The sequence below is a fragment of the Hyperolius riggenbachi genome, chromosome 8 (genome assembly GCF_040937935.1).
Source record: "Hyperolius riggenbachi isolate aHypRig1 chromosome 8, aHypRig1.pri, whole genome shotgun sequence".
NCBI lineage: Eukaryota > Metazoa > Chordata > Amphibia > Anura > Hyperoliidae > Hyperolius > Hyperolius riggenbachi.
In genome coordinates this window covers 84,847,563-84,864,138 of record NC_090653.1, presented here as the reverse complement: position 1 = coordinate 84,864,138, position 16,576 = coordinate 84,847,563, and the positions used below count along the sequence as shown (strand labels likewise).

At 47.9% G+C, this 16,576-nt stretch overlaps 1 protein-coding gene across 4 annotated transcripts in view; it reads left to right on the top strand.

Moving 5' to 3' along the window:
• Nucleotides 1–16,576, top strand: part of LOC137528994 (cytochrome P450 2F3-like) — an 80,931-nt gene that overhangs the window by 57,129 nt on the left and 7,226 nt on the right. For 3 of the 4 annotated variants that reach the window (XM_068250846.1, XM_068250845.1, XM_068250844.1), the window contains one exon: nucleotides 16,065–16,576. This exon is cut by the window's right edge and continues 24 nt beyond it. In XM_068250846.1, coding sequence (XP_068106947.1) covers nucleotides 16,065–16,273 — 209 coding nt within the window. In that variant the 3' untranslated portion in view covers nucleotides 16,274–16,576. The remainder of the gene's footprint in view (nucleotides 1–16,064) is intronic. The other variant, XM_068250847.1, reaches the window with a different exon arrangement.

Sequence of the window (16,576 nt, the reverse complement as noted above, 5' to 3'; positions counted from 1 at the left end):
GTGGGACGCTGCCAATGCTTGCAATGATGCGCCTCCTTGCAAGGCCCACAAGCGCATCCTCCTCCTCCTCCTCAGAGCTGCTGAGGACGACATCCCCTGGAGGTGGTGGCACCCAGTCTCTGTCTGTCACCGGGTCATCATCATCATGCCCCTCCTGAAACATGTCCTGCTGGGATGATGACCCCCCAAACTCCTCTCCTGATGCATGGATGGGACGCTTGACTGTCGCCACAGTCTTGCTGTCCAATCCCTCCTCCCCCAAAGTGCCCATCAGCATCTCCTCCTCAAAATCGCCAACAACAGCAGACAATACCCTGATGGTGCCTGGGGTAAAAAGACTGCTGAGTGACAGGTCGGCGACTGATGGTGAACTGGCCTCCTCCCCAGGCCCTGCTGGGCGGCTGCTGCGAACAGGGGTGGTGGTGGTGGTGGTGGTGGTGGTGGTGAGGGTGGAGGCCTTGGATGCAGAGCTGATGGCGGGCTGCTCATCCTCCGTCATGAGTTGCACCACAGTGTCTGCATCCTTTTCCTCAATGGGACGTTTCCGACCCGGCTGGAGGAAAATGGGAGCAGGTGCTACACGCTGCTGCTGCTGTGTCTCTGCAGCGTCAGTTGCAGATGCTCCCGCTGGGCGGCGCCCAAGGCGTCCACGGCCAGTGGCTATGGGAGGAATGTTAGCCACTGACGCTGCTGCTGCGGAACTGTGCATGGTGGCGCGCCCGCGGCCGCGGCTTGCCACAATGCTGCTCCCTCTCCTCCTGATTCCCTTGCTGCCCTTCCCCTTGCCCAAACCGCGCTGGCTGCCACTTCCAGACATCTTCAATGTTTTGGGCGTATAGACAAAAGTTTTTTAAAAGGGCGGGTGAAAAGTGGGGTACTTTAATGGAGTGGGTTGGTTGGTGAGGTGACTGAGTGAGTGTCCCCTAGTACAGTAAGTAAGTAGTAACAGTCAGGAAGTACAACTAGCAGTTACAATAATCAGTAGTAATCACAAGTAAATTTAGTGTGTGTACACTCAGACAGTGAGTGCACGCACGCAGGAGCTAGTAGCCTATGAACACAGTGACTGAGTGTCCTAGACTCCTAGTACAGTAAGAGTAAGTAGTAACAGTAAGTAGAACTAACTAATTACAATAATCAATCAGCGATCAGAAGGAAATGGAGTGTGGGTGTGTGTACACTCAGACAGTGAGTGCACGCACGCAGGAGCTAGTAGCCTATGAACACAGTGACTGAGTGTCCTAGACTCCTAGTACAGTAAGAGTAAGTAGTAACAGTAAGTAGAACTAACTAATTACAATAATCAATCAGCGATCAGAAGGAAATGGAGTGTGGGTGTGTGTACACTCAGACAGTGAGTGCACGCACGCAGGAGCTAGTAGCCTATGAACACAGTGACTGAGTGTCCTAGACTCCTAGTACAGTAAGAGTAAGTAGTAACAGTAAGTAGAACTAACTAATTACAATAATCAATCAGCGATCAGAAGGAAATGGAGTGTGGGTGGTGTGTGTACACTCAGACAGTGAGTGCACGCACGCAGGAGCTAGTAGCCTATGAACACAGTGACTGAGTGTCCTAGACTCCTAGTACAGTAAGAGTAAGTAGTAACAGTAAGTAGAACTAACTAATTACAATAATCAATCAGCGATCAGAAGGAAATGGAGTGTGGGTGGTGTGTGTACACTCAGACAGTGAGTGCACGCACGCAGGAGCTAGTAGCCTATGGACAGTGACTGAGTGTCCTAGACTCCTAGTACAGTAAGAGTAAGTAGTAACAGTAAGTACAACTAACTAATTACGATAATCAATCAGCGATCAGAAGGAAATGGAGTGTGGGTGTGTGTACACTCAGACAGTGAGTGCACGCACGCAGGAGCTAGTAGCCTATGGACAGTGACTGAGTGTCCTAGACTCCTAGTACAGTAAGAGTAAGTAGTAACAGTAAGTACAACTAACTAATTACGATAATCAATCAGCGATCAGAAGGAAATAGAGTGTGTGTTGTGTGTGTACACTCAGACAGTGAGTGCAGTGCGCACACGCAGGAGCTAGTAGCCTATATGAACAGTGACAGTGAGTGTCCCTACGGGTACAGTAAGAGTAAGTAGTAAGTAAGTACAACTAACTAACAATAATCTATCAGTAATCAGAAGGAAATAGAGTGTGTGTACACACAGACAGTGAGTGAGTGCACACACGCAGGAGCTAGCTAGTAGCCTATAAACAGTGACAGTCAGTGAGTGTCCTACTCCTAGTACAGTATAACTACAATACTATTAGTAAAGGACAGCAGAAATACTGGTATAGATGAGAGAAATAAACAGAGGACAGCTGCCCACAGAGGCAAGGCCCCCCTGAGGCCTAAACCTGTAAGCTTGCAGCAGCTGCCTGTCTCTAATGTAACACACAAGCTACTAACTAAAATACAATGTCTAAATAACTAACAACAATATAGGTGTGTATAGGAGGTGTATGTGAGCAAAAACGCTAGGTAAATGACCACAATAGAGCTCTTGCTAAGCCAAAGCACAAAGGAGCAACTCTCTCTCTGTACAAGTCTCAGGCAAGCACGGAGAAACGGAACATGGCGGCCGCTATTTATAGGGTAGGGGCTGGCCAGGGTCCCCCTCTGTGATTGGCTGCCGTCAGAGGGCCTGGGAGCCCTCTGATTGGCTCTAAGGACATCAATCTGGGCTATGACGCTATTCGAGCTCGGTACCGAGCTCGAATAGCGCCGGGTTGCTCGAATAGCTCGAATAGTGAATGGGCTATTCGAGTGTACTCGGATAGCCCATTTGAATAGCTCCAGCTATTCGGAGCTCGAATACCAAGCTCGAATAGCTGAAAAAGAGCTCGAATATTCGAGCTACTCGAATATTCGAGCTCTGCTGAGCACCACTGGCACCGACAGCCCACCACACAGGGAAGACCGCCAAGACCCACCAGGACGACTGCCAGCATCCGTGTGTGCAAGTTGCCTCGTCTGGACAGGTAACTGGCCGTGACAATGCCCCCCCCCCCAAGGGGCAGCCTCCGGATGCCAACTGGAACTGGTTTATCTGGATATTTCTTGTGGAAGTCCTTAATTAGCCTGGAAGCATGAAAATTCGTAGCAGGTTCCCATGTGTTCTCTTCTGGGCCATAACCCTTCCATTTAACGAGAAATTGGACCTGACCTGACCTTTTTCTAGAGTCCAAGATTTCTTCCACCTCAAATTCCTCTTCTCCATCAACCATAATTGGTGGAGGTGGGAGAATCTCTCGATCTGGAAATGGATCCGCGGATGATGGCTTCAAAAGAGAGGCATGAAACACTGGATGGATCTTTAGATTTGAGGGTAGGTCTAGTTCATAGGCCACTTGGCCAATCTTCATCTTCATTAGGAATGGCCCAATAAATTTGGGACCCAATTTTTTGGATGGACAAGATAGTCTTAGATTAGTAGTAGACAATAACACACAGTCTCCAGGCTTGAATTCCAATTCGCCCCTTCTGTGACAATCCGCCTTCCTCTTGAAAGTAACTTGAGCTTGGGCCATTATTTGTTGTAGAAGCTTGTTGTTTTCTGAAAAGAACTTTGCAATGTCAGTAACAGCTGGCACCGGAGATTTAGGGATGAGATCTGGCAAGAAAGCTGGATGGTAACCGTAATTGGTAAAGAATGGAGTTTGTTGAGTGGAGGAATGAATAGAATTATTGTATGCAAATTCAGCTAATGGGAGCAACTGTACCCAGTTGTCTTGAGCGGCAGAAGAAAAGCACCTAAGATACTGTTCAAGGGTTTGGTTAGTGCGTTCCGTCTGACCATTGAACTGGGGATGGTATGCGGATGAGAAATGAAGTCGTATATCAAGTAGTTTACAGAGAGCTTTTCAGAACCGTGATGTAAACTGTGATCCTCGATCAGAGGTAATATCGGCTGGAACACCATGAATGCGAACAATCTCCTTGATGAACATTTTTGCGGTTGTTTGGGCAGAAGGAATACTGTGTATGGGCAAAAAATGTGTCATCTTTGATAACCGATCCACTATGACAAAAATTGTGGTAAATTCCTCAGATATAGGCAATTCAACAATAAAGTCCATTGAAATAGAGTACCATGGCCTGGGAGGAACAGGAAGTGGATTTAACAATCCTAATAGCTTTAACCTGGATTCCTTAGACCGATTGCAAACTAGGCATGTAGTTACATACGTTTTACAGTCTTTTCTGAGATTTGGCCACCAAAAATGACGTTGGACCAATTCCTGAGTTTTAGCACACCCAAAGTGACCTGCCATCTTATGGTCATGGAAGAACTTAAGTACTGAAGAGCGACTACCCTCAGGTACAAATATCTTATCTCCGTTAAGCCAGAGACTATCTTTTTGTGTTAATGGCAACTGAATTTCCTCAGAGAGAACTGACAATCCATGACGAATCTGATCAACCAATTTTGATTGCATCAACAGGAAGTTATGTTCGACCAATATGGTATCAGGTGTAGCTGGAACTTAATCATCTGGGAACATACGGGACAGAGCATCCGGTTTTGTATTTTTCGATCCTGGTCTATAGGTGATATGGAATGTGAAACGGCAGAAAAAAAGCCCATCTAGCTTGTCTGGGGTTTAGTCGTTTGGCTGTTTTAAGGTATTCCAAATTACGATGGTCTGTGTATATTAGAATTGGATGAACCGCCCCTTCCAGCAAATATCTCCATTCCTCTATGGTACACTTAATTGCTAGCAACTCTCTGTCACCCACACTGTATTTACTCTCGGCGTCTGATAATTTTCTTGAAAAGAAAGCTACTGGATGGAGTGCTGCTTTCAGGCCTTGACGTTGAGAAAGTACTGCCCCTACCGCCGTTTCTGAAGCATCCACTTCAAGAGTAAAAGGTAAGGCTGGGTCCGAAAGTTTGAGGATAGGAGCTGTAGTGAAAAACTGTTTGAACTCGTCGAATGCTGCTTGGGCTTGTGGAGTCCAAAGAAAACGAGTTTGCTGACATGTAAGTTGTGTAATCGGTAGTATGATTGCTGAAAAATTCTTGATGAATTTGCGGTAAAAGTTTGCAAAACCTATGAATCTTTGTACTGCTTTCTTATTGGTAGGGGCTGGCCATTCCAGGATTGCTTGCACTTTTTGGGGATACATAATGAATCCATCAGGAGAGATAATTAGTCCCAGAAACTGAATGGAATGTTTTTCAAACTCGCATTTTTCGGCCTTAACGTACAGATGGTGCAATCTAAGTCTTGCGAGAACCTGTGAAACTTGGTGACAATGTTCTTCTAATGATGTGGAGTATACTAGGATGTCATCCAAGTAGACGATTATAAACAGGTCGATGAACTCTTTGAGGACGTCGTTGATGAAGTACTGAAATGTAGCAGGTGCTTTACAAAGCCCAAAGGGCATGACAAGGTATTCGTACTGACCATAACGAGACCTGAACGCTGTTTTCCATTCGTCACCCTTCCGTATACGTATTAAGTCATACGCCCCTCTCAGATCTAACTTCGTAAAGATTGTGGCGTCTCTTAGTTTCTGGAACAATTCCGGCATTAAAGGTAAAGGGTAACGGTTCTTAACAGTCACTTTGAGTTCCCGGTAGTCGATACAGGGGCGGAGAGTCTTATCCTTCTTCTCGACAAAAAAAATACCTTCTCCTGCAGGAGAAACAGAAGGGCGAATGAATCCCTTCTGCAGGTTTTCCTCGATGTATTGCTTCAGGACCTTCTGTTCGGGTTCAGACAAAGGAAACATTCGCCCAAAAGGTATAGCCGCGCCAAGTAACAGGTCTATGGGGCAATCGTACAGACGATGTGGAGGTAGCTGATCCGCTCCTTTCTTGTCAAAGACATCCAAGAACTCATGATATTGGGAGGGAATGAGTTCGGTCAGGGTTGTGGTGCATAACAGAGATCCGGAATCCTTTGCTTCCTCCTGAGAGCAGAAGTCATTACAGTATGGGGAGATGAATGAAACCGTTCCAGTGATCCAGTTAATTGCAGGATTATGGGCACGAAGCCAGGACAGACCCAAGATGACTGGGTACAAGGGGGATGCGACTAGATCAAATCTAAGATATTCCTGATGAGTTCCAGATATGCATGTAATAATTGGGGTAGATTCCATGGTCACGGGTCCAGAGCTAATTGATGTTCCATCAGCCAGATGAATATAAAGAGGTTCCCTTCGGGGTTGGATGGGAAACTGGTGAGTTGTGGCAAAGGATATATCTAGAAAACAGCTGCAGGCTCCGGAATCGATAATGGCAGTAGTTTCAAGGACTCTTCCTGGGAGCTGAAAAGAAATAGGAATAATGAAATGGTTTGAACTAAAAGAGGGACTGGTTGGAACTAACACTTTGGTAGCAGGATCCTTACCCGTAGGTCTTACTGGGCAGACACGGATGAAGTGACCAGCGGCTCCGCAGTAGAAACATAGGTTGCTCTGTCTCCTTCTTGTTCTCTCCTCCATGGATAATGCGGGACGAATCACTCCTAATTGCATGGGTTCAGGTGAAATCAAAGAGGAGGCGGATGTCGGGGCCGGAGAAGAATTTAAGGGTACCCAAACTGAACGGTTAGTGCCGGTTGATCTTTCCAATTGACGTTCCCTGAAGCGGCGATCAATCTGAAGAGACGTTAGGATAAGATTATACAAGGTGACAGGTGGTTCCATTCTCGCCAATTCATCCTTTACATGTTTAGACAGACCTAGGCGATACTGATGACGAAGAGCTGACTCGTTCCAATCTATATCGGCCGCCCAGCGGTGGAATTTCCGAGGTGTACCCTTCCACCGACCGCCGACCTTGGCGGAGATTATGTAGGGAAGCTTCAGCTGTAGCACTCCGCTGGGGATCATCATAGAGAACCGTCATGCTCTCAAAGAAGGTATCTAGGGAGGCTAAGCACTGATGTTTTTGCTCCATTAGCTGGTGTGCCCATGACTGAGGTTCCCCTTGTAGTAAAGAAATCACAAAACCAACTTTGGTTTCTTCGAAGACGAAGGTGCGGGACTGGAGGGAGAAAAACAGCTGGCATGCATTCTTGAAGGCCCTGAATCTGGTTCTGTCTCCTGAAAAACGCTCAGGTGTTGGTACACGAGGTTCAGGTGCAGGGACTACTAATGCCGGACCCAGAGGCGCAGGAGCAGGAGGAGCAGCGGCAGGAGCAGGGGCCGGAGCAGCAGCAGCGAATCCAGTGGGCTGGTTTGCAGTGGATAATGTGTTGATACTGTAATGATCCGCTCAGCTGGCTGCACAGGCAGACAGCTGTTTGACCATTCCTTGAGTCTGTGGGATGCAGGTCTCTGGATAATAGACCTGTCTTTGCTTTGCAAGCTTCAGACCTGCTCTGCTGCTGAGGAATTTGCATATACTGACTATGCAAATTGCCTAGTCGCCTCCCTTGAAGGCTTGCAGCATAAATACCATGTGATCCCACAATCCTTTGCTGGTCATCATGGTTTGTTACTGTTGAAACACTCCTTGAGTGTCAGCCTTGCTATTGTTTGCTAAAGATTATCTTAGAGTATTCCTGGGGACTGCATTAGGCTTCCCTCTAGTACAGTCAGTCTGTATTATTTGTATTGCCTGTTCTGTCTTCTGTTTGTCCTTGCGATTGCACTGTCGCCAGCGGTTGGCAATGGTGAATCGTTTGCTCCAGAACCTGGATTACACTTGCTCTGGCGGAAAGAGCAGTGGATCCTGCTAAGCTCTGTTTCTGTACTTGGATCACACTTGCTCTGGCGGAAAGAGCAGTGGATCCTACTAAGCTCTGTTTCTGTACTTGGATCACACTTGCTCTGGCGGAAAGAGCAGTGGAGCCTGCTAACTCTGTTTCCCTACTTTGTTCATACTCGCTCGGGCGGAAAGAGCAGTGGATCCTTCCGGTCCTGTCCCTGTACCTATATCGCACTCACTTTGGCGGAAGAGCGGTGGATCTTATCTGACCTATTCCTGTTTCTGTTTGTTTGTCTGTCTGGATCGCACTCGCTCTAGCGGTAGCAGCGGTGGTTCCTTTTAAACTCTGTCTGGGAGTGTAGGCCAGAGCTGCGGTTGCTGCTGGCTGCTCCTTCTCTCTGTCTTGTCTGATACGAACGCTTGCTGTCGGCTTGGTGGGGTAACCGTTAAGCAAGTGTTCACGTTCTCTGTTTCGTGTTGTGTGGCATTGGTTAGTTAGGGTGGCGTGCTTGTCTCTGTTGCGCTTATCGTGCGGAGACCGTGCCGTAAACGCGTTCGCTGTTGTGAATGAGTGCGGTGTTCACGTTTAGCTAGCGTTTGTTATTTTTCTTATCTTACTCTCGTACTCTGTCTTGCTCAGTCTTGTGTCACTTCTGGCAATCGCCTCTCTCGCGATTGTGTTCCTACTTTGTTTCTGCTGTTGTGTGTTCACTGTCGCGGGTTGGCAACTAGATTGGTGGACACACATACACCCTGTCGCTGTGCTCTCTCTTTAAGGGCTATCTTGCCCTGCATTGCTTCCCCTCGTACAATTCCTATCTGGCATCTGTGGCTGTGCAGAGGATCTGTGCATTGCACCTTTTGCTGGGTTCTCTCAGATTATACGCTTGTGGAGGATTTCCACAGTGTCAGTGCGCATCCTGTGTGCTGACCACGGAAAGAATTCCACAATCGTTACAGATACGTTCTTTCAACTGATTGTGCGCTGCTTGAAGTTCTTTGATCGCTTCCATTAGATTAGTACATAGCAAGGAAATGAACAGCGCTACTTAAAAACAGATGAGTGCCTACCTGCAAAAGAGTGCAAGCCCCACTTATGGGATAAAATACACACTGAGCATACACATGACCTGTCTACCACTGGAGGATGTTGGTTTCCTGTAACAGCTCGCATGCAACTTGTTAAGTACTCGTCCCTCCCACTGCGAAGAAGTCAATCCTACCTATGCATATGCATAGCCTGGGCGCGCTACCAAGTAAAATTGAAAATTGCGCAAAAAGTGGGATCAGCGCATCACCAGGCCGCCTTCAAATGGCCTCCGATCACAGATGCGCTGAGACCCCCACAGAGACTGCAAACGCACCTTGAACCCATACAGAGGCTCTGCATATACACCAAAAGCAAAGCTGTTAAGTGGGAGCGGACGAGTACTTAACAAGTTGCATGCAAGCTGTTACAGGAAACCAACATCCTCCAGTGGTAGACAGGTCATGTGTATGCTCAGTGTGTATTTTATCCCATAAGTGGAGCTTGCACTCTTTTGCAGGTAGGCACTCTGTTTTTAAGTAGCGCTGTTCATTTCCTTGCTATGTACTAATTTAATTCATTTTTGGTCAGCCGCTCCCACTTAACAGCTTTGCTTTTGGTGTATATGCAGAGCCTCTGTTTGGGTTCAAGGTGCGTTTGCAGTCTCTAGGGGAGGGGGGCGCTCAGCGCATCTCTGATCGGAGGCTTCCATTAGATTACTCATAATCGGGTGCTTAGGCAAGCAGTGGTCAGTAACAAATCGGGCAGTCGTACAAGGCAAAGGTCGGCAAGTAATCGGGTAGTCAGGCAGGCCAGGGTCAACATCCAAGAGATCGGGTACGGGCAGAGCAAGGCTCACTAACGGGAGTGCAACACACACACAAGCTGCAATATTACAGCACCCGAGTGTTGCACTCTCCAGACTTATATAGGCCATTTTGGTGCGCACGGCGCAACGCGTCATGCGCAGACGCAGACGCGCACAAACACGCGCGCATGTGCACATGCAGATGCACGCAACCGATTGCGCATTCGCACATGCACGTGCACACGCACGCAAAGACGCGCGCATGCGCACATGCACACGTGCGCAAACAACATCCATGCATAAAACAGAGCATCCCTCAACCGCGCGCATGCACAGCATCCGTGTGTGCAAGCCGCCTCGTCTGGACAGGTAACTGACCGTGACAGTACGCTCCTCTGAGGGACATATAATGACATTACTGTATACACTGTAAAGTGCCATGGAAGATTCCAGCGCTATATAAATACATAATAATTTTCCACTTTTACTGATTAACCTTCTGGGGACCGGCTGCCTAGCCCCCCTTACAGACCAGGCCATTTTACATGCCGTGCGGTTGGGGGGGTCAGGGAGCTGGATCCCCAGTATAGTTAGCTAGGCATGGTGTCCCCAGTGTAGCCAGGTGTCCCCCGTATTGCTAGCATCCTTTGCACACCTCCCAGGCTCCAGCGATGAGCCCCCTCCACTCTGGCCGGCATCCCCGCTTGCACTGCCGCTAAGTATGGATGCTCGTCAGAGTCCGCAGAATGGAGATTTCCACGATTCCGGTTCCATTAAACCAGAACGGAAAAGCTATAACACTAATCGGAAATAATCGGAAATAGCGGAATTTCTATGCGGAATTCCGTTGGAATTTAAAACAGAAGCGTGTAAAAGCTTCAATCAAAAGGGATAGACCTATCACAGAAGCTTAAAACATGATGATTTCTGCATTAAAAACACCAATTAGAGTCTTAATTAGAGTCCAATTAGAGTCAATTAGAGTCTTAACAAAAACCTACCAATCCTACGTTAGCAACCAACTCCTAGCTACCTATCATCAGCTATCCCACCCTTTTTTAATATAAGAGAGCTGTGACAGGCACGAAAGCTTGTGGGTTTCAGTCTGGTGTTGGAGAGAGGAGAGACAGACCCATATTGGTTGTTTCAACATAAAACAATAGTCTTAGTAGACTGTATATAAACCAAAAGTCTTTTTAAAGACTGTGTGAGAGAATTAGATTGAGTGTGAGCTATATTAGTAGTAGCTAGCTAGCTAGGTACATTTGTGAGAGAGTGACAGTAGATTTTTAGTTTGAGTGATAGATTGTAGTGTAGTGTACTAGTAGTTGCTGTGTGGAGAGGGTTAGACAGAGCCAGCCAGGCTGCAGGCTTAGTGTTTGACAGAGTGAGAGAGGTGATTGATTAGTTGAGTGAAGTGCAAGTTTGTTTTTTGTTTCTTTCTAAGTTCATTTTTTTTTTTTTTTGGTTTTCTTTATTTTGTTTTTTCTTTATTTTCCTAAGTTCTGTCGCTCATACCACTTCCCCAATAACATTTTTGGCCCCAAAGCAATGGAGCGAGAGCAGCAGCAATTTCCTGCCACTCCTAAAAGAAAATGGAGTGATGGTGGTGTTGGTGGATCACGTGAAGTACGTGATCAGGTTGAGGGTGGCAGCAGCAGGAAGCGTTCCCCCCTGGTCAGAGATGTCTTCTCTCTGTTCGGACACAGGAACATTTTGACAGAGCAGCAGGCAAACAGGGTAGTTGATTATTTTGATCAGGAACCCTCTACCCAGTCTGAGGAACTTGAAGCTAGTTGTAGCAGCACCAGTAGTGGCCAGGTTCCTCATGACCAGAACCCAACCGCAGCTGCTTCTCTTGACGAGGTTGCTTTCTACCAGTACTCTCCTCCAGAAGTAAAGCACACCTATGTCAATGAGAGAAATGTGGAGAAGGATTGGGAGGAGGCATTGGAGGAAACCATGGGACCAAGGTCCCAAGAAGTGGTGGGTTTTGTGGTGACATAAATGGACCCCTGTGTTTTCTTCATCCAGTAGTAATCCATCACAACTGGGATCTTGTGTCACCACCAATGTACATCACCACCAGTCAAATACAGAGGTGTTTCGTGGCCAGGTGGAGGGTCCAGAAGAGTCACTTATGGGTTCCAGTGATTTGGTTGAACTGGATGATTTTTTTGGATGATGAGGCGGCTGATCCAACGTGGTCACTATCTGGTGGGTTAGGCCCTAGCAGGCGTGAGCAGCATGGAGAAACAGAGCAGACGGTTGGCCAGCAGCCTGCAAGTGCTTTCCCGTCTGTCAGTACCCACCAGTCCAATGCTGAGCATGGACGTGCTAGAACAGGTCGCACCACTTGCACCACTGCTCCACGTGCACGCACATCCCCTGCATGGATTTTACTGTTCTGGAAGAGGATGAATCCAGGGCAGTCTGTTCTGTGTGCTGTAAATTGGTGAGCAGAGGCAAAATCGGGCGCCGGGTTCGGCACTTCAGGGCTGATAAGCCATCTGCACAACCACCACAGATGGGAGTTTGAATATGTAAAAAATTACAAAAAGATGGGCGGAGGAAAATCAGCAGCAACAGGCCCCACCTCTTTTTCTACTCGTCCTGTCCCTATTCAACCTGCTCAGTCCCATTATAGTTCAAATCCCTCAGCATGCCAGGCTGGAAGAGGACTCCAGACCTCGGCAAGCACCTCATCATCACCCTTGTTAGTTTCCTCTGAATCACCAGTGTTCCAGCGTCAGGCCTTTGTGCCAGAAATGTTGCAGAGAAAGCGGATGCTCCCTGCAAGTGATCCGTTTGTTGTGAAAAATAATGCGCACCTGGCAAGGCTGTTGGGCCAACAGCTGCTGCACTCCCAGTTTGTGAACTGTGCCCCTTTGCCCTACCAGTTTGTGGACATGCTGGCCGCCATTTCGGAAGGTGGCTACACTCACTTACCTTGCTTGGCCCACGTCTTCAACCTAGTAGTCCAGAAAGTTCTACGCACTTTTGATGGGTTGAAGGACGCTGTGGCCTCAGCGCGAAAAGTGTCAGCCCACATCTGTCCCTCCGCAACCGCCACCGCGGTCTTGAAACTGCTGCAGCGCAGGCTTATTTATGATTGTCTGACGCAGTGGAACTCCACCCTCCACATGCTGGAGAGATTGTGGGAGCAGCGAATGGCGGTCAGGCTATTCCTGTCTCAGACATCTTCCTCCAGAACAGGGCCGCTGGACTACATTACTGGGGACCAGTGGCAGCTGATAGGACAGGTCTGTAAAGTCTTAGAGCCGTTTGAGCAGGCAACACAATTGGTCAGTGAGGAGCACTGCAGCATATCAGAAGTGCTCCCTATTACCTTCATGCTGGACAAGGCTCTTGACAAAGTCCTCGGACAGGGGGAGGAAGCTTTACATAACAGTGGTCAGTCAAGTGGGGGAGTGAGTGAGCATGCTCAAGTCCTGGATGAGGAGGCAGTGCTTGTGGAAGCGGAAGAGCCCATTGTTTCGGGGGTGGGAAGAAGATTCTGATGATGTGGAGCTGGAGCATGACGACAGTTCTGACAGCCAGGAAGAGGTGATTAATGGCAGACATCTCTTCCCTATGGCTGCGCATATGATCCAGTGCCTCCGTAAGGACCCCCAGATTAAAACTCTAAAATCAAGGCTCTACATGTGGGTGGTCACTATCTTAGATCCCCGGTGCAAGGGGAAAATGCGGCAGTTCATACCCCCCTCCCAAGCAGACGCCAGGATGAGCCAAATCCGGGATGCCCTTCTTCGTTGGGTAGAAGATGCATTTCCTGAACCTGTATCCCGGCCCAAGCTACCAAGCCTCATCATACTCAGCAAAGGTCTGGTGGTCCCACTCCCAGCAGCAGCACCAATACCCAATCTGTGAACCTGCTGAGTATGTTGAAGGAATTTTATCAGCCAATGCCAGATACTCCTTCTAGCAGCAGCACCATGGAGTATTGGGCAAAACAACTGGATACATGGCCTGAACTCGCTCAGTATGCACTGGAGGTTCTTGCATGCCCCGCCGCCAGTGTTCTTTCTGAGCGAGTATTTAGTGCTGCAGGTGGGGTGGTCACCGACCAACGGACCCGTCTGTCCACAAACAATGTGGACATACTAACGTTTATCAAAATGAACGAGTCAAGGATCAGTGATAATTACAAGGCCCCGCTCACTGATTCACGATGAAGATTAGACAGACTAAATTAAAATGTTGCTGTAATGACCGCCGTGGAACCACCTCTAGGTCCCATGGCCTACAACAACCCCTGCTGCTCCCCCCAAAAAATTATGATGACTGCTGTGGAATTACCTCTCTAGGTCCCATGGCCTACGACAACTCCTGCTGCTCCCAAAAAAAAGTTATGATGACCGCTGTGGAACCACCTCTAGGTCCCATGGCCTACGACAACTCCTGCTGCTCGAAAAAAATAAAAAAATAAAATTGTGATGACCGCTGTGAAACCACCTAGAGGTCCCATAACCTACGACAACTCCTGCTGCCCCCCCCCCAAAAAAAATTATGATGACCGCCGTGAAACCACCTCTACGTCCCATTGCCTACGACAACTTCTGCTGCTCCAAAAAAAAAATTGTAATCAGGATTGTGATTCAGCCACCACTACAGCCAAAGTTATCAGCAGGACTGCCAGGGAACTTGTATTTGCTTAAAAGGAAACATCCGTTACTTTCCCTTTAACATCGTGGAAATGGTTCCGCCGGAATGCGGGATTCCGCAGAATACCGCGGGGATCCGCCGGAATGTAGCTGTTACGGAATTTCGTCCCCGCGGAATCCGGAATTTCCGCTGTATTGGAAATTGCCTGTTCCGATCATCCCTACCGCTAAGTTCTGGGTTGCGGCTTGATGACGTCATCAAGCCAGGACCTGACACTTAAAGCAGAGCGAGCGGGGTAGCCGGCCAGAGCAGAGGGGAGCGACGATCGCCTCAGACCGCCACTGCCAATAATGATCACTACGATCCGCCTGGCGATCGTAGTGATCACGTGATCAGGAGCCAATCGCGATGGCTCATAATCACTGAGGGGAGATGGCAGCTGTCATATTACATCTTAATCTCCCCTCTCGGTTGCGCATAATCGCATTGGGAGTGGAAATGACAGGTGGCATAAACCCTACGCTGCATCAGAGTTAGGCAGCCACAATTGCGGTGTAGGATTTACTACACACGGTCCCCACAGGGTTAAATGAACAATCTCCTCAGTTCAGATTTTGTGTTTGTTATATCTGCAGAGACAGCTTCAGACTTGCCACAGGCAGGGGCGTAACTACAGGGGGAGCAGCCCCTACAACAGCAGGAGGGCCCAGAGCTATAAGGGGGCCCCAACTACTACTCCATTCCCTCCAGTAAAGGGGTCCATCCTTCAGGTCATGTGTTTTTCTGGCTACACTTATTAGTGTGAAGATCATGATGTTCACACTTGTTTTATGACCCTTGCAAGAGGGGCCCCAGGCTGTGAGGGCCACCAGGGGTAGGCAAGGGGAAAGGTGTAAATGTTTGGGGGCCTCATCAAAGTTTTATTGGGGTTTGGGGGGACAGGTTTTCTAGTTACGCCCCTGACTCCAGGAGTTGTAAACAGTACAGTATGTACTATGCAGAGGTTAACAAATTAATGTATGTGACATCTTATCGAGAGACGAAATGGTTCAGCTGTGTGCAGCTTATTACTCAGGACTCAAGAAGAGGGCTGAAACTTGGACCAGGCACATAACTCCAAGTCACCAGGCCTCCCAAAAAATGTTTCGATGGGCTCCTCCGATTGATGCATTTATTCACTAGTGGTAATAACTCTCCTATTCACCAACATTTCACTCTCATGTATTAAGTTGATCTTCTACCCCCCCATCTCCCACCACTTCGCCACTAATATGTGCCTACATCCTTATTACCCACTTCCACCCCTAAAAAATATGATATTTTCAAGTCGAAAATTATTATTACATTGATTTTCCTCAAAATGACACTTTTTTTGTGAAAATCCCCCTGTCCCTCTTTCTCCCTCATGTGTCCCTCTTTCAGGACTGATGTACTGATCTATGTAAATATATGTATTTTTCTACAAAAAAATGTGTTTGACTCTTTTACTTCTTATTGTCAAATGTTAATATGAAGGGAAATGAACGAGGATAGAAAGTGGCAGCATGGTTTGAATTCTAACACAACATATTTTTCCTATGAAATCTTTATCTTGTTGCCGACCGCTCAATGGCAATTGGCGTGAAGTCCTTGGGGCGGAGATTGCAGGGGATCACGCTCACCGATGTGCATGCATCCCCGCTTGAGTGATAGAGCTCCGCTCCGTCATCAGTCTCCCAGCAGCAATCGCCGCTAGGAGACTGTTAGACGGTCTTTTTACATTGTACAGAGCTGCGATCTACAGCAGCGATGTACTGGGGACAGCCGTGTGACACGGCTGTCCGCCTATGAGGCTTAGGAGCGATCCGCTGTCAAAGGCTGAAGCCTGAAGGCTATAAATACTGATACAAAGACCATAGATACTAATATAAATTATCTTTTCAGGGAAACGGATGTGCCCTGGAGAATATATGGCCAGGATGGAATTTTTCATCGCTCTCACCACCAGGGCCGGATTTGTACCTTTCACCGCCCAAGGCCCACTGTTTCAAACCGCCCCCCTCCCCCCCTCCAATAACAACCTCACCAACTACCCCAGTCAAGCAGAAACATTCTCCAAAAATATATGCAGCAATTTTCTAAATGAAATATAATGCCCTCTGGAAGGCTGTGGAAGTAATGCTGGATTATTTGACTTCCAAATCTCCTACATGGGCATTAGAGGTAGCGCCACCCATTACTTTAATCTGTTTTCTGTACAGCAGTGTAGATCTCTATGTACCCCAGAGGGAACTTACATGACCTGATGCATCCCAAACACCGATGCAACACGTATTGCACATGCCAGCGATTGGCGCATGCACATTACGCATTGTAGCAAGGAAGGAGAGGCCAGAGCTGAGCTTGTAAATTTCCTGTGGAGGACACAGAGAACTGCACTGCTATATGGGCAACAA